This window comes from Rhagoletis zephyria, unplaced genomic scaffold (genome assembly GCF_001687245.7).
Source record: "Rhagoletis zephyria isolate East Lansing unplaced genomic scaffold, Rhagoletis_zephyria_1.1 Rzeph_scaffold_05493, whole genome shotgun sequence".
NCBI classification, from domain to species: Eukaryota; Metazoa; Arthropoda; class Insecta; order Diptera; family Tephritidae; genus Rhagoletis; species Rhagoletis zephyria.
In genome coordinates this window covers 4,925-32,535 of record NW_016162576.1, presented here as the reverse complement: position 1 = coordinate 32,535, position 27,611 = coordinate 4,925, and the positions used below count along the sequence as shown (strand labels likewise).

At 37.9% G+C, this 27,611-nt stretch overlaps 1 protein-coding gene across 2 annotated transcripts; it reads right to left on the bottom strand.

The window, feature by feature from the left end:
* Nucleotides 1–714: 714 nt before the first annotated feature.
* LOC108372153 (uncharacterized) lies at nt 715–6,896 on the bottom strand. Of its 2 annotated transcripts, none has more exons than XM_017627802.1 (2): nt 5,872–6,896; nt 715–3,061 (listed from the first exon to the last, which is right to left on the bottom strand). In XM_017627802.1, the coding sequence occupies exon 2, from the start codon at nt 2,748–2,750 to the stop codon at nt 738–740; it is 2,013 nt and encodes a 670-aa protein (XP_017483291.1). In that variant the 5' UTR covers nt 2,751–3,061; nt 5,872–6,896; the 3' UTR covers nt 715–737. The 2 variants fall into 2 exon arrangements, with proteins under 2 accessions (XP_017483291.1, XP_017483293.1); XM_017627804.1 differs by lacking the exon at nt 5,872–6,896 and having other exon boundaries at nt 715–2,730; nt 2,796–3,136.
* Between the last annotated feature and the right edge of the window lie 20,715 nt (nt 6,897–27,611).

The window sequence follows — 27,611 nt, the reverse complement described above, 5'->3', positions numbered from 1 at the left end:
AATATTTCCATTTGTTTATAAAAATTAAAAACTTTGTACAAAATGATTATTTGAAAAATTAAAACAATCAGGCTAAAGCGTGTCTATTCAACTATTATCATGAAAAAAATCAGCAAGATACAAGCTATGAATCAGTGGATAATAAATATTTACTGAATATCGTTCATGAACGATTCATTTTACACATTCGCATTCGACATTCGCATTCGCATCAAATGATACGAATGTTTTGCGAATGCGAATGTATACATGGGCAGAGAGTCCACTTTAATATTGTTGAAATGGCTCTAAGTCTGTCTAATCAGGGTGCGAACAATAACCGGCTTTTAATTTCAGGTGCTAAACGGTTAAGTAGGATGTATATCAAGCAACATTGATGGGCCTTCAACAAGTACTGCTAAAAGTCTTATAAGCAACCTAGAAATAATTATAGATTCCTCCAGCGAAAGCGAAGGCTCGGATGTAGAATCTGGAGACATTAAAAAATGTGAAAATGAAGCTCAATTGAAGGCCTATCTTAAAGAAACACGAGCTCATCTCTGTGAAAATCCTCTCGATTGGTGGAAAACTTAACTAAAATACGACAAATTGACAGATCTGGCCCGCAAATAAGCATGGTTCACTCCAAATCGGTACGCATGAAATGGGTTATATGAGGTAACAGGTTTTCAGAAAATANATTAAAACTAACACATGTGCAGAATTATAGTTATTAAAAATTATTTGGTAAATAAAAATTACTGTTTTACATAAGCCTGTAAAGTACTTTTTAATGGTTTCCATTCGTAACAGTTACAATTTTTAAGAATTTCTTTACAAGCCATTATGCAATTTATTGTTTCAGTTGATAGGCAGTTACGTTTTTCATCCTTAATTAAAAACAGTTGAGAAAAAACTCTCTCAGCTGTTGCGCTACTATGTGGTAAACAAAGGATATTTGAAATTAATATTGCTAATTTGGGAAACAACTGTTCGTTCAATGCATTTTTTTGCTTAAAAACAGCAGACCAAAAATTTTCTAATTCCAATTCTTTCGACACTATTTGCTGATTTTTCAACAATCTCCATTCGAAATCAATTCCTTCAATATTTTCTTCTGTAATTAGATTTGGGAACACTGAGGCGATTTCTGCTGTAGTTTCGGCCAAAGATTCAGGGTTAATGCCTTGAAGAGCTAACAAAACCGGATCCTTAAAGTTTACTCGTTTACATATTTCTTTGCACAGCACAACGTAATATTTCATGCAATATTTTTTTAGAGCAATGGTTTGTTCATCAGACAAATTTCGTGACTTTAAAAATAGTTCTGCCTTGGGACCGCAATATATATCTTTAGCAGGTTTAAAATCGTCGGTGTTATTAAAATCAATAGTAAATACATCAATGTTTGAACTTATGTCTAAAAAGTTACTTAAAATAGTTTTATAAATCGTTTTTACATGAATAAGCAACACATGAATTCTTGTTGCTTCAGTCTGAAATTCCAAGTTTAAATTGTTAAGTAATTTAAGAACGTAACTCAAAAACAGTAACAAAAATTTGTTATCGTCATTTAATTCTTCTTTAACTTTCAAAGCCAAATCATTGTTTTCAGAAGAATCAAAATTTTCTTGTAGAAAATAGTGTTGGAGAGGGGTCCACTGTTCTAAAATCCTGGAAACAACCTGTTCCATTGATAGCCATCTTGTAATAGATTTTTTAAGAATTTTGTGACGGCTTACAGAAAAATATTCTTGAAATTCTTTAAACTCAACTTGCCTTTTGGCACTATGGGCAAAATATAAATATATATTTCTTGTTAGAATTTCCAGACCAGCTGGCAAAACCTTTCCCGCAGCAGAAGCACAAAGATGTATAGAATGACATGTGCAACCAATTGAAAACAAATTGGGATTATCTTCACGTAAAAGTGCCGCAATACCTTTTCTTTTGCCCACCATAACAGACGCGTTATCACTTGCGAACCCAAGGCAGTTTTTCAAAGGAACATTTATACTCTTAAAAAGTTTTCTAATTTCTTGAACTAACGTACAAGCATCAAATTTGGCCAGTTCAATTAAAGCTAAGAACCTGTCCCGTACTTTCAAGCTCGTTTTATCAAAATATCTAACCACGATCGCCAAGCATTTTGATGTTGAGATGTCAGTTGTCTCGTCAATTATCATAGAAAAGGTTTGATTTTGCAAGATATCAATAATATCTTTGCGTGCTTCATGAAAAATTGCGGTCTTGACTGTTTCAGTTGCCTTTGTTTTTCCAATTTTGAGTTTTTTGCAAATTTCTGAGTCACTCGCAATATGTCTTATCAATAAAACCAATGGTGTAATTAAAGCAAACGGTAAATTATGTTGTATTAAAAACATGATAATTTGTAATTCTGCCACTTTAACTAAGTCATTTTGCCTTTGAAATGTTTGGGTGGATGTTAAAATTTTAGGCTGGTTTTTTAACGAATCCAGTGATTTTTTATGCCTAAACGACTTTTCGTGGCGCATCAAATGACAAATGTTATTAGGAAGTTTTATCTCACAATATTTACAGTAAGCGCCGCCTGATTTTTCATCAACCCAATTATAGTTGTCTTTCCACTTTGCAAGAAACAAATTTCGACGCTTGCTGCTTTTAGCGACTTCAGGTGCCTGATTTGAATTTTCACATTGAACATCTGCCATTTCTACATCTTGTACACCTTCAACACCATTGGTATTCTTGGAACTTTTTTGAAGATATCTAATAAAGAAAATTTTCATTTTGTATTAAAGGTTTTATTAATACATGAAATGTTAGCTACTCACTTTTCCATATTGCGAATATGTTTAAATATAGAGCTCCAGCTAATAAACTATTTGTAATGCCCTTTAAAATTTTTAAACTTCAATTGCGAAATTTCTTTTCAATGCACACTTTAAGATAACTGTAAAATTTATTGACATACACACAAATTTACTGCGAAGAATAAAACAAAACATATGTGTATTGTTCATAAGAGCGAGACAAACATCTTACACATTTTCCTGTAAAATAGTGAACGGACAAGGCTGCCACACTGGTTGCAATTGTTCTATATTACCATCAGCCTTATCATGAGTTTCATTTTCCCCGAACCGGTTCACTTTTCACTTTTGGTTTCCATGTATTTACTATGGGCGGATGATAAATTTTCGGGTGAATTTTTTTTTGGGCGAAACTCAGGATAAGGAAGCATATTTTTAAAACAAAAAACAATTTGGCACTAAAAAATTTAAATAGTAGTACATTGAGCAGAGGAGTAGTCAAGTAGTACAAATGTTCTGAAGGTAGTAAAAAACTACTATAGTAGTCAAAACGACAGCACTGATCTGGAGACATTAAAAAATGTGAAAATGAAACTCAATTGAAGGCCTATCTTAAAGAAACACGAGCTCATCTCTCTCAGCGGTTCTCACCGTTGTTGCACTTTTGGATTGGTTCGTCAAAGCGGTTTTTTGGTCTTTGAACCGGGGTTTCGGTTCGGTTCAACGGTTCGAAAAACCAAAAAATAACGCGCAAATTTAAGTGTCAATTGTCAAGTGCAACAACGCGCAAGGTTAAGGGTCAAGTGAGATGGGCTGCCTTTACATTTGATATTGTCACATGGTAAAAAAACATGGTAGGTATTACCATGTTTAACAAAACGAAAAAAGTGGGTACATTTATCTATTGAAAATTGGTCGAAACGAACCTTTAAACCTTTAAAGAAAGTGGTTCGGTTTTCGGTTCGGATCAAACATTTGTTGAAAATTTCGGTTCGGTTAATGGTTCAGTTAATTAATAGAAAAAAGCGGTTTTCCGGTTCAAACCCGGTTCGGTTCAAAACCGGTTCACATCCCTGCTAAATAGGACATGTCCTTAAATTGATGACTTGCAGAACTTTATTCACATAAACCGGTTTAAAGCTACCTGTGAATAATTAACTTTTATTAAAACTAAACAAAACTTTACTGAAGGTCTAAAGTAAATGGTACAATTACTTAACACTTTGTGCAAGGGCTCCTTCCCGCATATTTCTGCCTCGATTCTCTCGAAATTGCATTGCCCTTTGACAACTGTGTCAACTTCTATAAATTTAGTTTTAAGAAGATATCACCCTGTTTCTTTTTAGCTTAAAAGTTTCAACGTGGGAATTGACCGAAGTCAAGTTTTAAACATTTTTTTATAGTCTTTATTATAAAATACTACATTTGGTGTGAAAATTGGGGTAAAGTAAACGAGTACGGTTTTTGTTATTAAATTTATTTAATTTAACTGAATCTTTTATGTCATAACTCGAATTTACTGAATTGTGGATAATCGTGTTCCAATTGTCTCGCGCGATCTTCTTCTGATAAGCCGATTTTTTTACTAATTGAGGTAAAGACGCTTATTCGTATGCTGGTGCGAAATGATGTTTTTTTAATGATTAGCTTACTCCGTTAATTTAAGCAGAAGGAATCCATCCATTGATTTTTGGAGAAAAATTAGAAGGTTTTGGTATCTTTAATTTTAATTTAATTTTTGTTCTCGAAAATGTCGGATTTTCAACGAATTTGTTCAACATTATTTTTTGAGCAGTCATTTCCAACGCGAATAAAACTGTCAAATTAAAAGCCAGTACTATAAAATTTAAACCTCATAATGGTACATCTATTGTCTAACGACCTGCATTGAAATTGTTTAATACATTTCAACAATTGCGGTACAGGAATTGCAGGAACGCGTACCGATTTACAGTGAACCATACTTATTTGAGCGCTGCACCCGCCAGCGTTCCAAGTGAGCAATTATTCAGTGCAACCGGCCGAATATACGACCTTCTAAGAAATCGCCTCATGGGAGAAAAGCCGGCAAATTTACTTTTTTTGAAATATAATATGCCCCTTTTGAACTTTGACTACTAGATTAAAACACTGTATGGTAGTGGTGGTAGATAGTGAACACCATCGATAGTTGATGATAGTTTTTTCGGTCACTATCGATTGTGCGCTGCCATCGATAGTATCGATAGTGTGAACGAATTTTTTTAATTTGAGTGCAACAAACTGGCATGTAAATTTTACGTTTGAAGGTTATATTAATTAATTTCTTTAAATAAAAATAATATAATAAATTGCAGGTTTCAAGTTGCTAACAGGCTAACCTAATATTCGCGGCTTGCGTTTTGGTACGCATGCCGTCGAATTTGTTTTTTTGCGTCACCCGAAATTGACTTGCATGCGTTTGCATTTGATTTCATTGAGCGAAACGTCAAATCAAAATGTCACGCAGAACAAAAATTGGAAATTGAGTTAGCTTCATACGCACGCCGTTCAATTTCGGTTGATCTCATACAAGTTGCATGTGCATGAGAAATTTTTGACAATAAATTGGCGGCGTGCGTGAATATTAGGTTAGCCTGTAAAGAATCTCGTTGATTTTTGACAGTTTTTTTGCTAACGGTGTCACGCATTTTCTTCCATTTTAAAAACGAATGTCTTTGTATAGAAGAAAACGCGTGACACTGTTTATTATACTAAAATTTAATGGACTATAAAATTCCATACCAAACATTTTTCTCAAAATTCTGATTCCAAAGTTTGAAATTTCGGTGAAACTGTGAGGCATTTTATTAATTGTTGCACAAAGTTTGAAATTTGGATTTACATGGTTTTCGTTAGACTATTATCTGGGCTTTTATAAAAATTTAATAAGCTTTAAAGAAACAAAAGAAAAATGTTCAACTATACCGAAGATATTTTGGGCTTTGCTCTTTTGCCGCCACGCTCTTCTTCACTTTCGGAAGAACACAAGCATTCTACACTTGCATTGTTTTTTGTAACGGTTACTACATATAATGAAACGCATGCAATACAAATATATCCATAAAAAACACGTTACCTTTTACATTATGAGTTAGATATTTGTCCATATTTACACTATATGTACGGGTATTACTAATAAAATATTTCACACAAACGCGTATGACCATACTAGATATGGTGCATAAAAATCATACATAGATGTGACAATTCCTCAATAGTATCGATAGTATCGAACTTCAAATATGGCCGATAGTGGTCGCCATCGATAGTTGCGATAGTGAGTTCCATCGATACCATCCATAGTGCCATCGATAGTTTTGTATGGGTTGAGCACTCGTTCAATGTTATAATAATATACACAATTTGTAAGTAATAAAAAGATGACTTCAGTTGATTATAGCTTTTTTAATGTTATTCCTAACATTCGCATTCAGACAGTCACTTTCCGTTAGCGAATGTGCAAAATATGACATTCGAAACATCGCTAATGTGTATGTATGTTGAATATACATAATAAAATTCCCTAATTTTTACCATCCCACAGTGGAAGAAATCACGGAAAAGCGTGGAAGAATCAAAGAAAAAGCTTAAAGGGACATAAATTCAATACTAAAACGTTGCAAAACGATAGCGGTCAGATATCAATAACTATGTCCCTCTATACATGATTGAAATCTACGAAAAAATATGTATTTATTACACCTTTTCTGCATTTCGGTTTTGCACAATAACGGCTTTTCTTATATTTGGTCTTTAACGTTACACGATTATCGGAGAAACATTTCAGAATGATCAAACTCACGAAGAAAAAAAAATTTCCACTAAATTTGCATTGGTATATTTCAAAAATACTTTATCTTACCGAAGACCAGCTTTAGTATCGAAAAATTAGTAAGATATTAATATTTTTACCTTTTTGTGCGGGTTGACTATATTCTCCATTTTTATCGCACGCACAGGAAGCACAAGAGAAATTAAAGTACCCTGAATCACACATAACTGAATATAAATCAACAATTATTTCTAGATACTATACGATGTATATTAACAAAATATGTCAGAGTTGACGCGTGATTCAAAGAAAAATTTTTCTCACCGCTTTCCTCGTACCCAAATTTTTGACCATATGCATACATTCGTGGCGGAGCAACGCGCATCCGTGGATTTTGCATGTTTTTTTCGAAGAACACTACTTTTGACCAATTTTTTTAAGGTCAAGGCGTAATTGTGGCTCAATGGCAATATTTTTTCGTGAAAGGGGTTTACTTTAGCTTTCAAGGCCATTTTGTTTCGTATCAAAATGCTGCTTCTGTCGAAAGCGCTACGATTAATTCGCATGCAGTGTTCAAAAAGCACACTGTGCGGTTTGTGGAAGGACAAGAGACGTGTTTTAAAATGCTATACATATTTTTCAGATATGATTTCAGGACAAAATCTATTAGAAATGGCCAACTTAATATCAGAAAAAAATTTCTATTAGCACGAAATTGTTCCGAAAGTAGAAAGTTTCCCCTATTTGCAACCGAAAATTGGTCGACCACTAGAAAAAGCGGTCATCGACAAAATCGAGCAATTTTATTTATCTGAGGATATTATTTAGTCGGGCAATGCCAGGCAGATATGATTTTAAATCTGTTTTAAAAAACGTATTCAAGGGCAAAAAAGATTGCTATTGTTCAAGCCTATTGAATTGCATACAAAATTTAAAAAACTATTTCCCGATATTGAAATATCCGTATCAACATTAAGTCGACTTCGAACCCAAGAATGTGTTTTAGCAGGCCAATCGGGGACTCACAATGTTTGTGTATGTAAAATACATGGAAACGTGAGGTTGAAATTCATTACAGTGAAAAACAAAGGACGCTTTTATTTACAAAAAAAACTGTACGAAAAATATGTATAACTTTCGACTGCATGAAAGTTTCCGTGTTTTTTTTCTTTTTAAATAATATATTATAGAATAAGGATTGATATTCAATGTAAACGATTAAAAAATCTGATCGAAAAGTAATAAATATTTCCATTTGTTTATACAAGGATTTTATAAAAATTAAAAATTTTGTACAAAATGATTATTTGAAAAATTAAAACAATCAGGCTAAAGCGTGTCTAATTACTATTATCATGAAAAAAAAAAATCAGCAAGATACATGCTATCAATCAGTGGATAGTAAAGAATTACTGAATTCATTAAAAAAAAGTTAATAACAATAACTCTTGTAAAACTTTCAATTTTGCAAAATTGCTCAATTTGTATTATTTTTTTATGGTTGTAAACCGAATAAAGTGATTTGTGCGTAAAAATCCTGACCGTCCAATTTTGGGTGGCCCACTTGAGAGATTTTCACTCTGTATAAAGTTTACTTTACAAAGGACGCTTTTATTTAAAAGAAACTGTGCGAAAGTTTTTCGTCGCCACCCTGTATAATTATTTAGATTTACATAAAACGAGTTCAACACGATCCTCCGGGAAGCGCATGATGCGAAGCGAGCGAAAGAAATGTATAACTTTCGACTGCATGAAAGTTTCCGTTTTTTTTTTCTTTTAAATAATATATTATAGAAAAAGGATTGATATTCAATGTAAACTATTAAAAAATCTGATCGTGAAGTAATAAATATTTCCATTTGTTTATAAAAATTAAAAACTTTGTACAAAATGATTATTTGAAAAATTAAAACAATCAGGCTAAAGCGTGTCTATTCAACTATTATCATGGAAAAAATCAGCAAGATACAAGCTATGAATCAGTGGATAATAAATATTTACTGAATATCGTTCATGGCCGATTCATTTTACACATTCGCATTCGACATTCGCATTCGCATCAAATGATACGAATGTTTTGCGAATGCGAATGTATACATGGGCAGAGAGTCCACTTTAATATTGTTGAAATGGCTCTAAGTCTGTCTAATCAGGGTGCGAACAATAACCGGCTTTTAATTTCAGGTGCTAAACGGTTAAGTAGGATGTATATCAAGCAACATTGATGGGCCTTCAACAAGTACTGCTAAAAGTCTTATAAGCAACCTAGAAATAATTATAGATTCCTCCAGCGAAAGCGAAGGCTCGGATGTAGAATCTGGAGACATTAAAAAATGTGAAAATGAAGCTCAATTGAAGGCCTATCTTAAAGAAACACGAGCTCATCTCTGTGAAAATCCTCTCGATTGGTGGAAAACTTAACTAAAATACGACAAATTGACAGATCTGGCCCGCAAATAAGCATGGTTCACTCCAAATCGGTACGCATGAAATGGGTTATATGAGGTAACAGGTTTTCAGAAAATAAAATTTGATATATTAAAATAAAGCGAAAGTATTGCGCTACAGATAAATGTGAACGAAAGTTTCATATTTTCTTGGATAAATAAATAACAGACCATTTCCTTGATAATGATAATCATATACAAAAATATTCTTATATTTTTTTGAGACAGTTTTTACAATTAATTTTTTGTGTCAAATTTAATTATTTGTGCCAAAAATTTTAATTTACTGTCTTAGATTATTTAAGAAGTCAGAAACGCTCTCTATCTCGCAAAAAAAAAACAACTAAGTAATTTAACCACTATTTTAAAATCAGTTTTCTGAACCAAAATTTTAGAGTCAATGAGAAAAGCAGCACAAACTTTAGTGCGAATAGCAAGTTCAAACTGCTCTAGTGTACAAGATACCTAAAACCTTATACTTTTCACCCACTACGTAATGGACCTTCCTCTTGACAAATTACCATGTTTTGCAACAGTCGGACACCTTTGATTTTTGGAATATTGGCCAGCTTCTTCGCCATTTCTCCCACTGTGAATCCTGCATATTTGTACATATATATATGCACCCACATATGTACATACATACAGCGGTCGAAAAAATTATAGCCGCACCTTGTTTTGACAACCTGCGAAAGCTCCACCCAGTCACCACTTTCTAATCTTACCCAACAACTCATTAACCACAACGAATACCATATCCCGAGATCAGAAACAAAATCACCATCCCACGAAACTTAGTTCTAAGGCTTAACCTAGTAAATTCAAATTTCCAAGGCTGGAAGCTGTCTCCATGCAAATGATCACCAGATTCAATATTTTGCAATGGAACATAAAAGGTTTCGTTAACAATAATATTGATCTCGAATTAATCCGCAAAGAACACAATCCACATTTGATTGCCCTACAAGAAACACACTGTCCTATTGGCTTCAACCCTATTCCTCCGAAGAACTACACAGCATACTACAACAATAACCCACACACATACGCTAAGCACGGAGTCGGAATCTTGATTAAATCGAACATACCACATAAGCACACTCCAATTGCTTCTCCAAAATATATGTATTGATGTTACACTGAACTTAAATTTTTCAGTAATCTCCTTATATATACCACCAAATCAAAAAGATATAGATAACTTACTACAAAATTACCATAAACCTGTTATATTGGTAGGCGATATCAACAGCTGGAATACGCTGTGGGGCTCACGAACTAATAACGCCAGAAGAATATTCTTCGAAAATACGATCTCTCAAAAAAACCTATGCATCCTGAATGGCCAACAACCCACGCACCTATGTATCTACGCACGGCACACTTACACATGTAGACGTCGCTTGCTGCTCCGCATCCCTACTCCCAATCACTTCTTGCCACACACTATCGGACCTACACAACAGCGATCATTTTCCGATGAAAACAACAATAACAGTCTCGAACACGCACTGCACGCAGCCGGTTATACCCAAGTTTGTCCAGCACAAAGCTGACTGGGTGAATTTTGCAAAGACCGCCGATGAAGAATTAGAAAAAAGAGCTTTCACCAAACACATAAACAGAGATGCTTCCCAACTTATCCCTTCGCCTCGCTGCCAACCTACACATTCCGCAAACACGCCCACACAGGAAATCAACAGTACCATGGTAGTCAACTGAATTCTCTCAGCTTCGGGTCGAAAAAATGCAGAGTTTTAACCTAGTAAATTCAAATTTCCAAGGCTGGAAGCTGTCTCCATGCAAATGATCAACAGATTCAATATTTTGCAATGGAACATAAAAGGTTTCGTTAACAATAATATTGATCTCGAATTAATCCGCAAAGAACTCAATCCACATTTGATTGCCCTACAAGAAACACACTGTCCTATTGGCTTCAACCCTATTCCTCCGAAGAACTACACAGCATACTACAACAATAACCCACACACATACGCTAAGCACGGAGTCGGAATCTTGATTAAATCGAACATACCACATAAGCACACTCCAATTGCTTCTCCAAAATATATGTATTGATGTTACACTGAACTTAAATTTTTCAGTAATCTCCTTATATATACCACCAAATCAAAAAGATATAGATAACTTACTACAAAATTACCATAAACCTGTTATATTGGTAGGCGATATCAACAGCTGGAATACGCTGTGGGGCTCACGAACTAATAACGCCAGAAGAATATTCTTCGAAAATACGATCTCTCAAAAAAACCTATGCATCCTGAATGGCCAACAACCCACGCACCTATGTATCTACGCACGGCACACTTACACATGTAGACGTCGCTTGCTGCTCCGCATCCCTACTCCCAATCACTTCTTGCCACACACTATCGGACCTACACAACAGCGATCATTTTCCGATGAAAACAACAATAACAGTCTCGAACACGCACTGCACGCAGCCGGTTATACCCAAGTTTGTCCAGCACAAAGCTGACTGGGTGAATTTTGCAAAGACCGCCGATGAAGAATTAGAAAAAAGAGCTTTCACCAAACACATAAACAGAGATGCTTCCCAACTTATCCCTTCGCCTCGCTGCCAACCTACACATTCCGCAAACACGCCCACACAGGAAATCAACAGTACCATGGTAGTCAACTGAATTCTCTCAGCTTCGGGTCGAAAAAATGCAGAGTTTTAACCTAGTAAATTCAAATTTCCAAGGCTGGAAGCTGTCTCCATGCAAATGATCAACAGATTCAATATTTTGCAATGGAACATAAAAGGTTTCGTTAACAATAATATTGATCTCGAATTAATCCGCAAAGAACTCAATCCACATTTGATTGCCCTACAAGAAACACACTGTCCTATTGGCTTCAACCCTATTCCTCCGAAGAACTACACAGCATACTACAACAATAACCCACACACATACGCTAAGCACGGAGTCGGAATCTTGATTAAATCGAACATACCACATAAGCACACTCCAATTGCTTCTCCAAAATATATGTATTGATGTTACACTGAACTTAAATTTTTCAGTAATCTCCTTATATATACCACCAAATCAAAAAGATATAGATAACTTACTACAAAATTACCATAAACCTGTTATATTGGTAGGCGATATCAACAGCTGGAATACGCTGTGGGGCTCACGAACTAATAACGCCAGAGGAATATTCTTCGAAAATACGATCTCTCAAAAAAACCTATGCATCCTGAATGGCCAACAACCCACGCACCTATGTATCTACGCACAGCACACTTACACATGTAGACGTCGCTTGCTGCTCCGCATCCCTACTCACAATCACTTCTTGCCACACACTATCGGACCTACACAACAGCGATCATTTTCCGATGAAAACAACAATAACAGTCTCGAACACGCACTGCACGCAGCCGGTTATACCCAAGTTTGTCCAGCACAAAGCTGACTGGGTGAATTTTGCAAAGACCGCCGATGAAGAATTAGAAAAAAGAGCTTTCACCAAACACATAAACAGAGATGCTTCCCAACTTATCCCTTCGCCTCGCTGCCAACCTACACATTCCGCAAACACGCCCACACAGGAAATCAACAGTACCATGGTAGTCAACTGAATTCTCTCAGCTTCGGGTCGAAAAAATGCAGAGTTTTAGCACTTTTAAAAGACATCCCACAAACGAAAACCTTATCCATTATAAAAAATCCAACGCCAAATTCGGCAAAGCAGCAAAACAAACAAAAAACTTATGCTTCTAAAATTTCACAAGCTCGATTAACCCAAACACACCAATTGACAAAGTATGGAAGCAGATTAGGCCGCTAAGCAACAGAAGCACTCACACACCAATACTCTCTATAAAAAGCAACAACCGTTTAATAACCGACCCAAAGCAAATTGCAAACCACATCTATTTAGAATGGACCGAATACTCCTCTAACCGTAACTTTTCACCTGCATTCAATGCTGCAAAGAACCACGCTAAGACTATCACTTCACCGGTTCCAAAGAATCCACAAGCAAGAGCACTCGAAACGCCAGTTAATAATGCAGAACTTATAGCAGCCCTAAAATAAGCAAAGGGTAGTACACCAGGAGCCGACCGGATCACTTACCAAATGCTTAGGAATACGTCAAGCCTAATCAAGCCAAAACTAGTACAACTGTACAATAATATTTACGAATGCGGGGTACTGCCTTACGCCTGGAAAACCGCAATAATAGTCCCCATCCCCAAGGCTAACAAAGACTTAACTGTCACGTCTAGCTATCGCCCAATATCACTCTTGACGTACATCGCCAAAACATTAGAAAAAATCATCGCCAAACGTTTGTCCTGGTACATTGAAACAAAGAGGCTAATTGCCCCCAATCAAGTCGCTTTCAGACCGAGACGGGGTTGCGTTGACGCACTCCTCCACATAGACTTCAATGCATCCAAATCCCTTTCTGCGAGAAACCACGTTTCCATACTTTCCCTTGACTTCGAGAAAGCCTTCGACATAATCGGTCCACACGTCATATTAGAAACACTGCAGTCTTGGGGAATCGGTCAAAAAATGCTAACATATATAAAAGCATTTCTCTTCACTATAAGAGTTGTAGTAAAAGCAAATAACATACTATCCGATCTACGACAATTACAAAATGGAATCCCACAAGGTTCCCCACTTTCGGTAATACTGTTCCAAATAGCTTTTAATCGCCTAAGCACAATAATCCTCCAACATAAATCGATAGACCACCGCATCTACGCCGATGACCTGTATATCATGGCAAAGAGAAACTCTAACAACGATAATAACCGACAACTATCCTGAGTCATTATCGAAATCATTAGGTGTAGCCAATTAGCCGGAGCGAAAAATAATCTTTCAAAAACCGCAATTCTACACGTTTGCAGAAAGCACAACTGCACACCACAAAGCCTCACAGTTGAAAATACGTAAGTTAACCACGTTCACAAGCTTTAAATATTGGGTGTAAATTTTACAAAAAACTTTAAGTGGAACGAACACATTTCAAACATGAAAAAATCCATCAACACTAGAACAAATTTGATTCGCTACCTATCGGGCAAAAGTTGCGCCCACCCCAACACGCTCACTTATATCACAAAGACACTCATACTAAGCAAAATAGACTACGGATTATTTCTGTACGGCAACTCTCCAAAGTCCACCCTTAGCACTTTGAAACCATCATACTACCAAGGAATCCGAAAAAGCCTATACGCCTTTCCCACAACACCTATCGCAAATCTATTAATCGAATCAGGTTTACCGTCGTTAAAAACAAAATACACATCATCAATACACAAAACTGTACCCAAAGTATTATACAAAAGCAGCTCAGTCATTGACGCCGATGTCGCCAAAGTAATAAAAAGCAAAAAATCTCCTAAACTCGTTTCGCCCATTCACCGAATACTAAACACACCTAGCCACCATAACATTCAACGACCCCAGAGCAAGAACTTACAAAAGACACCTCCATGGCTCTTCAATCCAAACTACATACCTTGATAATCTCATAATGGAAAAAACTTCACCCGAAATCTATAAACAGCTGTTCTTCGAGCAAATATCTAGATATCGTAGCCTTCAATATGAGATTCTATACACAAATGCATCAAAAAACTCGCATAGCGCAGCATACGCCATTGTTGACTCCCAAGGTCGTATCTTGAAACAACAGTTGATGAATGGCATCTCCTCAATTTTCACTACAGAAGCGGCTGCTATACTAGATGCTATCCAAACATACAGCAAACAAAAAAAATTAATAATTTGCACTGACAGCCTAACTTTAACTGTAAGTGGGGCGTAATCAACGCCTTTACGATCACTTATTCAACAACAAAAATATCCAGCTGCTATGGTGTCCTGGACACGTTGGGATGTCGGGCAACGAAAGCGCAAACAAAGCTGCCAAACTAGCCTGCTTATCACCAACAATACTTAACCCCACAAAAGAAATAATAGACTTCCAGCATTTCATCCATCATCAAATAAAGTCTCGTTATAGCCAAGAATTCTCCTTAAACCAATACCGCCACTACAAAGACATAAACCCAAATTATACTCCAACAAAATACCCAACCAGCATGGAAAAAAACAAAATCATAATCTTCTCCCGCCTAAGACTCGGACACACCAACTTCACCCACTCTCACCTACTGGATAAAAATAGGACTGATTACTGCCAATACTGCCGCACCTCCCCCAACTCAGTCAGACACATCCTAGCAGAATGGACAGCTGTATCCAATATTCGCCGCAGAACACTGCAGAACAAAAACCCAATTACACTTCTCCAGGAGCCAACACCCGATAATATCGAAAGCATCTACAAATATATACAAGCAATCAACATCAAAATATAATCTTATCGCACACATACTTAGACACTCAAAGAAAGCACAAGCGTTTTACAGTTGACTACCTAGCCGATAGCCCCAGCAGCTATCGCTAGCTTACACTTTGAATTTATAATTTAATAGCGGTACCCCGGTGTGCTTCTCTACACCAAATATTGAAAAATGAATGAAAAATCCTGGAATTTTTTTATATGAATTTTTTTTTTTTTAGTATATTGCAGCCATGTTTATACTTGACTTAATTTATCCGAAGAACATCACATCACATCCACAGCACATCATAGCAACAATTTTTCACTATGTTTTCGATTTTTCATGTATCTGCTGTTGTACCATAGACGTGGTTCATGTAACAGACATAAACTGCCATATATCATGAACCGCTGGACCGAATTCGGGCACACTTCCCATAACCCATCTGCATGATAGTCCGAATATACCGTTTAAATTAGCTAGAATTCGTGCACTTATTTTTTATTTAAGGTGGGAGGTGCCACGCCCCCTTTTCCAATACCGCACATTTTTCTCCATGAGTATGGAATTATTTGATATACCTCTATACCAATTTCCAGTACTCTACCACAAATATTTCAAGAGATATACCAGATGAAAATTTTAGTATGGGTGGTACCACGCCCCCTTTTCCGAATTCGGGGAAACTTAACACAAACCATCTGCATAATACCCCGACTATGCCGTATAAATTTGGTTGAAATCTTGCACTTATTTTTTATATCATGAACCGCTGGACCGAATTCGGGCACACTTCCCATAACCCATCTGCATGATAGTCCGAATATACCGTTTAAATTTGCTAGAGGTCGTGCACTTATTTTTTATTTAAGGTGGGAGGTGCCACGCCCTCTTTTCCAATACCGCCCATTTTTCTCCATGAGTATGGAATTATTTGATATACCTCTATACCAATTTCCAGTACTCTACCACAAATATTTCAAGAGATATACAATATAAAAATTTTAGTTAGTATGGGAGGTGTCACACCCCCTTTTACGAATTCGGGAAAACTTCACGTAAACCATCTGCATGATAGCCTGAATACGCCGTATAAATTTGGTTGAATTCGGTGAAGCCGTTCACAAGTTATAAGCTCACACCAAAAACGTGTATTTGACACGCCCCCTTTTCCAAATTTGGACAAACTCCACATAAAATATCTTGATGATGGCCCGAATATGCTTTATAAATTTGGTTGAATTTGGTGAAGCCGTTCTCAAGTTATAAGCTTAGTCACTAATCTTTATATATAAAATAGAGGCGCCACGCCCCCTTTTCCGAATTCAAGCAAACCTCACATAAACCATCAGCATGATAGCCCGAATATGCCGCATAAATTTGGTTGAATTCGGTGAAGCCGTTCTCAAGTTATATGGTCACACCAAAAACGTTCACTTATTTTTATATTGTAGTTAGTATGGGTGGTGCCACGCCCCCTTTTCCGAATTCACGCAAACTTCGCATAAACCTCCGCATGATAGATCGAATATGCCACATAAATTTGGTTGAATTCTGTGAAGCCGTTCTCAGGTTATGAGTTCACACCAAAAACGTGCACTTATTTTTATATATAAGATTATAAGTTTAATATATTAAATAAGTAAATAAATAAATCTATGTTTCAAACTGTGTGCAATATAAAAAAATCAACAAACTTACGTAAACATTTCGAGCTATTTAATTAGATTTGTTGAAAGATTTTGAGTATGCAGTTTTGTAGCCCATTGAATTCTAGACCAAGTTTTAAACGGCTAAAAATTACCGTTGATTTATTAGATTCTTTTTGGTTCTATTTGCTATAACGAATAAACACAATTTATTTTAATATGGAAGAAAACCGTAAAATTTCGACAAAAAACTGCATACTAAAAATCTTTCTAAGTTTGTTGATTTTTTTTTTAATATTGCACAAAGTTTGAAACTTGGATTTAGTTCTGTTAAAGAATCAATATTTTTATTAAAATATAATCTAAATAAAATGTCAAAAAAAGCATGTTAAAACTTGTCAAAATGTGGCGCTTCTATAATTTTTTCGAACCCTATATGTGCACACCGTATATCAGTCCAAGCCGAACTCGCTATTTATAAACGAAAAAACTCAACTACCACACAAAAACACCCTTTGGTTGAAACACGCTGCTTCGGGGCTTGCCAATATGTATTTGTATAGTGCTTTATTCAAACTTGTTCGGTTCAAGCTGCGACCGTACTCACTTATGTTCAAGCAATGAGTTAAATTGCCTTCTTTTAAACAAGTGCGAACCTTTCTTGCGCTTGTATTTTTTCAAGTAGCTTGAAAACGTACATGAATCTAATTTTACAGTACACTGGTATGTAAGTTACTAAGCTTGCAAAATATTTGATATTACATTACATTGTACATAGGGTTTGCATTTAACCATAAGCATCCTTTGGCAATGGAGCGAAAACATTAAATACAAACTTTTAATGGTTTAAAAAATTTGTCGCCCATTCTTGAATTATAATGGTTTTGATTTGGGAATTTTGACAAAATGCATCTTTAATACCTTGGAAACATACCCTGCGCGCCAAATGGTCAAAATACAAAGCATCAGCCTCTTTGATTACTAAAGTATTGGACTAAAATGTCCACCTTGCGCAACTTTGCCTTCAACTAGCACTCAGGCGTGGTTGCGAATATTGGACAGTTCCATCTGCTGTGGTTCAGAAATGAAAAAGACAGATGCTTTATATTTCTACAGTTTGGAACTTAGGGATACATACTCGTACATACATATAATACTTTGATTTGAGCCGTTTGCATAGAACTAATACTGGGTACTGTTTAGTTATTTTCCAATGATTTCCAGTTGTGTCCAATTGGGTTTTACACGCTCTTTTAGAGCCTTTTCACATTACTCGGTATGCTATCGAATCGGCATTTTTTCGTCAGTATTTTCGGCTTACCGAAACGATTCCGAGTTGCGTCGATCTGCACACTAGTCGTAATACTTTCGGTATGTAATTTGTAGAAAACATAAAAGAAGCCGCAATGCACGAAATTAAATATGAAAATTTCATAATCATTTAACAAAAATATCCTCTGGCGATGACAAAGACGTTATAGTTTGTTATATTTATTTACTTCTTACTTTCTTCTTCTTGTTTTTGTACTCTAAAAAAATGTGTTCAGTAAATTTTCAGAATTTACTGACTGGTCCTACTGCAGTGCGGTATGCCGAAATGAATCCGCTCCGAATTCATGTATGTAACACTTTTTAGTGTAGCCAATAATAAAATCGTATATTTAAGTTAGTGCAAGTACAATAATTAGGTTCGAGTGACATATATGTTTAAATTTAAATTAATAGTAAATGGTACGTATAAAGACAAACGACAACTGGACTTCACGACGACCCTTTTAACAACCGCTCCGCAGAGTGACTGACTTCGATCATCAGAAACAACTCACTGCTGACTCCCTGCTGCTACCTACCGCGACTCTGCTGACTGACTGCTGGTTCTCTGCTGCTACATATTAAACGACGACGCGGCTGATTGACTGCTGGTTCTCTGATGCTCTGTTATCGCTGCACTTACATTACATAAATTACCACTTTGGAGATCTACCAACTAGGGTTCCCATGTTACACTCGGCCATTCTGATTTAGTCATCTGCCTCAGATGACCACTCCTCATCATTGTCAATAACATACTTCCAAAGTTTCATGTTGTCACAGCTAGTCGATGTGTTGACAGGTCCCTCTACGTACGCGGCTCTTCGAACATCATATCTTCCATTCCGTTTTACTTTCGTAATCTCGTATGGACCCAAGTATTCGCTTGCCAGTTTTTTTCCAGCAACGAATTGCGTGCGACGAATTGCGACCAAGTCTCCAACTTGATAACCATACTCGGCTTTTCGTTTTTTATCAAATTGCTTTTTATAGGCTGCCTGTGCGCGTTGAATCTCGTCTTTTGCGTCTTTCCGCAATCGTTGCCTTTCAACATCGAAATTCTCGTACATCTCCTGTTCAAGCATTTCTATAATACGGCTATCACACCCGGTTTTCATCCGTACCCCGAACATTAGCTCAAATGGAGACCTTTTCGTCGACGAATGAACATAAGCGTTAATCGCTGCCTGCACTTTCGGTACGACTTTGAACCATTTCGACGACTCCTCGGAAGACAGTTTTGCTATGATTGCCAGCACTGAGCGATTGACGCGTTCTATTTGGCCGTTCCCTCGAGGCACTCCAGTTGTGCTCCACACATGTTCGACACCATTGGTTTTTATATACTCTTCAAACATATTCGATGTGAATGCAGCACCGCGATCACTGATTATTCGATCTGGATGCCCAAAAATGGCAGACCAATCTTGTAACTTCTTGAGCACCTCGTCACTGCTAGTCGTTTTCGTCGGATATAACCAGACAAATTTCGTAAACGCATCCACCATAGCGAAAATGTATTTATATTGTTTTATGGTGGCATCCATGGGGCCGAGGTGGTCCACGTGCAGTGTACTCAATGGTCTATCCCCTTTGTATAAGCAATGCAGATAACCTTCCTTTCTGCCAACTTTCTTATTATGTATGATGCATTTAACGCAATTGCTAACGACCTGTGCAACCTTCTTCTCCAAGTGTGGTATCCAAAAGCTTTGCTGAACTGCATGCATGGTTTTCTGACCCGCAAAGTGACCCACATTGTGTGCGTCAACAATTATTTCTTTTTCCATCGCTTTAGGGACCACTAGGAGATCATTTCCATTCACGGTTTTATATACAATGCCTCCTTTCAACTTATATCCCTCGTACGGCCGACTGGCAAGAATCTCTGCTACAGCTTTGATCATCGCATCATCTGCTTGCGCTTTTTTCATGCGCGCCGAAATTTCTGACGACGCCAGCATAATTTGCTGAGGGTAACGGCTAAGGCAGTCAACATGTTTAAGTCGCACACCCGCACGATGTTCGATTTCAAATTCAAAATCTTGCAAATAAATAACCCATTGTACCACCTCGCGTGGGACATCCCTTTTGCTCATCGTCTGCTTAAAAGCAGCACAGTCTGTTACTAGCTTGAATGCAATTCCTAGCAGATAGTGACGGAATTTTTTCACTGCCAAGAAAACAGCTTTAGCTTCTAGGATATAGCTGTGCTGACGTGCCTCTGCTTCAGTTGACTTTTTGCTCCAGAAGAAAACGGGATGGAGCTGCCCCTCTTGCCATTGGAGTAGCGCTGCACCAAATCCGTCTTTTGACGCATCTGTGTGCAATTCAGTATTAGCGTATCTGTCGTATATTTTCAGCACAGGTTCTCGAACTAAGACATCTTTCAACCGCTGAAATGCATTCAGCTCCGCTGCACCCATTTGAAAATCTGTATCTTTGCGCAGCAGCTTTGTCAGTGGTCGGGAAATATGGGCGTATTCCTTCACAAACTTGCGAAAAAACCCCGTCAGTCCCAAGAAAGACTGCACGGCTTTAACATTTCGAGGAACTGGAAATTTGCTGACGGCACTTGTTTTCTCCTTGCCAGGCCATATTTTACCATTTTCAATCGTGTGGCCCAAGAAGTGAATCTTCGTCTGCAGAAAGTGGCATTTCTTCCATTTTATTTTCAGGCCGTTAGCTGCCGCTGTGTCGAAAACTTTTCGCATCTTCGCAAGACATTCGTCCGCCGTCACTCCATGAATGATAATATCATCCATGTACAAATCCAGGATATCCTCGTTCATGAGACCTTGAAACACATGGTTTATGAAACGTATGAAAACGGCGGGTGAGTTGCAGAACCCGAACGGAGCGCGATTGAACTCAAAAAGTCCATCCTTCGTAATAAAAGCGGTAAATTTGCGGCTACTTTCCTCAATTGGGACGTGGAAAAAGCCGTTTTCCAAATCCATTACAGTGAAATACTTCGCTTTCTGTAGCTTTTCGAGCACGTCATCCATTACCGGTACCGGGAAACAGTCTTTCAGTACCATCGTATTTAGTTTGCGAAAATCAATGCAGATCCTATAGGTGGCATCTTTTTTCTTCACCACAACGATACGGTTGGCGAAATTTGAGGTGGACTGCCGTACAATGTCTGCGTCCAGCCACTCGTCGATCTGCTGCTTTACTGCTTCGGCTTCGGTCACAGGAAGGCGACTTGGCGAATGTCGAAATGGTACAATGTTTCCGTCGGGTATTATCTTTAATTTTACTGGGCACTCGGCAGTAACTTCGGCCGGTTGGTAGCTCTCAATCATTAGGCGCACATCTTGCTTGTACTGTGGGGGTACATCAAAATCATTATATGTTTCTACTACATTATATATACTTAGCTGATTTGTGTTGTCGAAAGTTTCTTCCCCCAGCAGAGGCAAAAACTTATATCCGCCCAACGTCGATATGAAATTAAATTTGCTAATAAAGTCGTAACCCAATAATGCGTCGTACTCAATATCTCTGTCGGCCACCACAACAAATTTTTGTAACGTCTGCATACCATCAACTTCAACGTCTGCTACAAAACAGCCAACAGGTCGAATAAGTTTATTACCCAATCCTCGTAGGTTGGAGGCGCTGCCCTGTATGCCGCTTATGTTCATTTTGCTGCAATTACGTCGTCTTAGGATCGAGACGTCTGCGCCCGTGTCAACCAAGCAGTTTACCTCCACGTTGTTAATTTTAATCTTCTTCAGGCGTTTTGAGTTTTGCACTATTCTGACATTAGCTGCTGAATTCGGACAACTTCTTGACATATGGCCACTCTGATTGCAGCGAAAACATTTTGTACCCACTTTGCAAACAAGTGCAATAATAAAAGCACCTTTTTTTTATGTAACTTCACATTTTATGTATGTATGTACCTATGTGCATACATCTATTAATTTTATATAAAAAGAATAAATTGTATTCAGTGCATTTCACAGTCCTATTTATAGATAATGTAAACAAAAACGCCTGGACTTCCACTTTGAAAACGTCGCGCAATATCCCTTTTGCGTGCTATTCTTTGAGCCAATTTTTCGTATTGCCCGTATTACCGCTCGCGAAAACACAGAAATCGAGAAAATTCATTTATGATGACTTACAATCATGCACAGTATATTTCACTTAATTTTTTTTATAAAATTTTAATATTTAAACCCACGAAAATAACAATCGAAACGTTCTCCGTCAACAAATTTGCAACTTAGAAAAACGTAAATACGATCGAAATGTAGAATAGGTACAATCGTAAATTTCGAAGATTGATCAAAACGAAACGGAACGGTGAATACCAAAGTTGCCAAACGGAGAAAATTTCGATTCGAGTCGAAATGCAGAATAGGTCTGACTATTTCTTTAACATAAAGGTACGAGTATAAAAAATAAGTTGTTATGATAGGACATACCCTTTTTTATATTAAGTATATATACTTATTTTACATCGAAGATAACGGGGGTCAGTGTTGCCATGTTAGTCATTTCCCCACCAGATCTAGCGACTTTATTTTATACTTAGCCGTAAAATTTAGAATTCGGTTACTAGCGGGATTTTTAATGTTTATTCAGGAGCTCTTAGCTAGTTTTTAACGATTTTACTCATAATGGTCGCAATTCTTTACATTTACATTTTGCACTGCAAAAACCGATGAGACTGAAACGCTGTTTGCTGTTAATAATTTGTTAACGTTAAACTTTTTTCGCATTTTCAACATTACATCAAAAGTTTGTATTTAATTTGACACCTCATGTACAGGTGTTTTATTTACTTATTTTTTTTAATATATGCGGGAATGGACTTAATGTCGGCCGCTGTGGTGTAGTGGTAAGCAGTGCGCGCTTCCACTCATCAGCACCTGGGTTCAAACTCTGGTCAAAGCAACATTGCAAAAAATATAGAAAAAGGTTTTTTCTTAACAGCGGTCGTCCCTCGGCAGGCAATGGCAAACCTCCGAGTGTATTTCTACCATGAAAAACAATCGCCGTTCGGAGTCGGCGTAAAACTGTAGGTCCTTCCGCGTTCTGTGACAACATCAAGGCGCACGCCACATGTCGGAGGAGAAGCTCGGCCAAACACTAACATCTGTGTAAGCGCCAATCTATATATATATATATATATATATATATATATAAGGACTTAAACATGCAAATAAGTTTTGCAGTGACTACATATTACAAACTCCAACAAGCTCAACAGTCACGAAAACGAAGACGACATTCTTGTGACCAATTTTTAAATCATTTCAATTTATCGAAATCAAAGCTTCTAATAAGGGCTTATTTAGTGCCATAAAATTCCAGCGCTGTTTATAAAAGCACATAGCGCTGTTCCTATTTTGTATTTGTTAAATAATACATCCCCTACAAGAATTGTGTGATGGAAACTAACCCATTCTCATTTATCTTACTAACACATTTGCAAATTTTGCGTTGGTTAAAAAGAGACCATTAAATAAGGCCATAAGTTGGAGGAAGACGGAAGATCACATGTACACAAATGTTTACATCAGATTTTTCACACTGCCCTTTAGAATTTGATAGAAACTTGTAGGTAGCCAGTGACAGAAATCTCTATCAGTCTTGCCACTCAAATGATTTGTCAAATGATAGTCACTGTTCTTGCAGGGTCTGTTTTTCTTGTTTTTGTTGGAAAACTTATTGTTTTTTCTTTTATAAACATATGATCTGTTTTATAAAATAAAAGTGAACTGCTAAATTATAAAACAAACTATTTTTTCATAATGGTGTTTAGAGAATTGAAATTATTTAGCTGAATTATAGCGATGTTTGTTTATAAATCTGGTGGGACGTCAAAAGAATAAATGGCAACACTGATGGGAATGAGCCTCACGTTTCTGTTGTAGAATATACCTCGGCATTTCAAGCCGAGGTGTTTGCAATCCCCAAGACCATGGAGTACGTGGTGGAAAATAGGTGGAGATGCAGGAGTTTACGTGTCCGTGGTGACAGCGAAGCAGCAATCAATGCATTGGCCAGCCCATGTAACTACTTCCAGGCTGGTCAGGCAATGTAAGTCTCGGCTAAATTACGCTGGAAAGCATAACGAACTTGTCTTACTTTGGGTGCCAGGTCACTCGAGAAAAACTTTTGTGTGTCAAAATTTTTTTTATGCACCCGCTTAAAGCAACTAAAACGCGTTATTGCTGTACATTTGTTGTTTGATAACGGATTTTTAAAATCATTATGTCCCCGAAAAGTTCTCGCTCAAGACTATAATTGTTCCCTAAAAGGTTTTGGAATTAAAACCCGTTTCAATTTATACTTGCCCTAATTTTGGAAATAATATTCCTTATTTTTTAATTTTCATGATCTGCATTCAACGTATTTTGTATGGAAATAGTTCGACCATCGAAAAATATTGTTACACTTGGCCATTTGTATTTCGAATGCTTGGTTGCACGAACGTTTCGTCCCATTCTAGGGTAATAATGTGCAAGATTTAAGTTGCTAAAGAATCGCGTTTTTTACCATACAAAATATATTCGAATCTTTCTTTTTATGGAAAAAAATTAATGAAAATCAAGGTGATTCTTTAGCAACTTAACCCTGGCATATTATTGCCCTTTAATATAATAGGATATTAAACTACCTACTCAAAAAATTCTAAAAAATCTTTATATAAAGTGGAAAATTTAGCTGAAGCTTTACAGATTTTTTAAAACTTTTGCACAAAGTTTGAAACGCAGATTTATATGATGTTTGTTATATAATGAGCAAGACTTTTATGAAAAAAGAATAAACATTAAACAATATAGCCAAAATTGATCAAAATGTTGCTGACCTAATCAGCTAATCACAAGTGTAGTTATCGCAAAATATTATTTTACCACAAAAAATCTAACTGCAATGGGGTATAGTCGTTGTGCTGGGTTTGCAATTACAGTTGTACGGCTATACTCAATTCCGACTCTTGCGTCCTCGTTCGTGCACTCTGGGCAACGTGAGCAACCCATGTGCGAGATGCGGTAAAAAACCTCTCCAGTGAAGAAGCGAAGCAATGCCTTGGGTGAGACCCCCCCTTATGATGACGACCACGGCAAACGTTTAAAGGACTACGATTTGAAAGCATGCACCTGGAATGTCCGGACCCTTAATGGGGAAGGTGCCTCTGTCCGGCTGGTTGATGTCCTCGCTCGACCAAACGCTCCGTCGCAAGTACTGTTGTTTACCCCGGTGGACGAGAGTCTAGCCATAATCCGTATCGTAGTGAGATTCTTCCACATCTCGCTCATCTGCGCCCATGCTCCGACGGAAGAGAAGGATTAGGTATCCAAGGATCTATTCTATGAGCGCTTGGAGCGAACGTACGAGTGCTGCCCTCTCCACGATATCAAAATCGTGCTTGGCGACTTCAATGCCAGGGTGAGCAAGGAAGGGATATTTGGAACCACCGTCGGAAAATTCAGCCTCTACGACGAAACGTCCGACAACGGACTGAGGCTGATCGACTTCGTTAGGGCCCTAAACATGGTAGTATGGAGTACTAGGTTCAAGCATAAAAAGATTCATCAAGCTACGTGGCTGTCTTGGCCGTCTCCGGATCGAAAAATCCAAATCGATCATGTTGTGATAGACGGAAGGCATGCTTCCAGTGTTTTGGACGTACGTACACTCCGAGGGCCAAGCATCGACTTGGCCCACCATCTTGTTGCAGCCAAGAAACGCACCCGCCTCTGTGCAGCAAAAAATGTGCGCCCAAATAGCAAGGAAAGCTTAACGTCGAAAAGCTGCAATCACAACAGACAGCTAATTCATTCGCTACCGACTCTCACGCGTGCTCCCAGAGAGCACTCTTCAACAAACCGGGATATGCGAGCAGTGGATCCAAATTTCCCGCTCATTAAGTACCACTGCCGAAGAAGTAGTCGGATCTCAGGGAGCCCGAATGAACACCTGGTACGATTAGGAGTGTCAGGAAGCTGCAGAGAGAAAAGATGCCGCCTACAGGGTCACGCTGCGATCGGGCGCAACGCGCGCTATGTGGGACCGCTATAGGGATCTGAGGAGGGAAGCGAGACGTATTTGCCGAAATAGGAGAGAAGCCGAAATACGTGAGTGCGAAGAGCTTGAAATGCTGGCTGACAGGAAGAATGCCCGAAAATTTTACCAGAGAGTGCTCCTGTAAGAGCAACAACGGCGACCTAGTTACCGATGTTCAGAACGTACTTAAATTATGGACGGAACACTTTTCCACCCTACTGAATGGTAGCAGTACGGAAAGTTGTGGAGAAGAAGAAACCGAGCTCCGATGACGGAGTCGATGTTCCTCCGCCTGACTATGACGAGTTACGAATAGCAATAATGCGGCTGAAAAACAACAAAGCTGCTGGAGCACAGAGCCTGCCAGCTGAGCTATTCCAGCACGGTAGCGAGGAGTTGATAAGGTGCATGCATCAACCCTTATACAGAATATGGTCAGATGAACGCATGCCCGACGACTGGAATTTAAGTGTGCTCTGTCCAATCCACACGAAAGGCGACCCCGCCACAAGCGCCAACTACCGCGGTATCAGCCTTCTAAGCATAGGTTACAAGGTGTTATCAAGCGTATTGTGTGAAAGACTGAAGCTCACCGTCAATGAACTGATTGGGCCTATCAGTGTGGCTTTAGGCCTGGAAAATGGTGGAGCAGATATTCACAATACGCCAAATCCTAAAAAAGAACCGCGTGAAAAGGATCGACACTCACCACCTATTTTTCGACTTGACGCCGCTATATCTGAATTTGGCATCCCCGCCAAACTGATACGGCTGTGTAAAATGACGTAGAGCAATACCACCAGCTCCATCAGAATTGGGAAAGACCTCTTCGAGCCGTCCGCCACAAAACGGGGTTTCAGACAGGGCTACTCCCTCTCATATTACTTCTTCAATCTGATGTTGGAAAAGATAATAAGAGCTGCAGAACTCAACCGCTCAGGACCAATGTACTACAAGAGCGTCCAATTGCTGGAACATCAGTTCACGGATTGAAAACGATATGAAAGAAAACTAGGTAATACGTCAGGCAGTAGAAGGTGAATGGGACAAAGAGTACGTTCACGTATGTCATAATCCGAAAAATGTGTTTTAACGTGACGCGTAGTACGATATCGTATGTGACGATTCTAGCCCTGTTCTGCCTTTTCCAATTTGGATAAGGAGGCAAAGCGAATAGGTCAGGTGGTAAACGAGGACAGGACGAAGTATCACCTCTCATCAAACAAACAGTCAGCACATTCGCTCCTT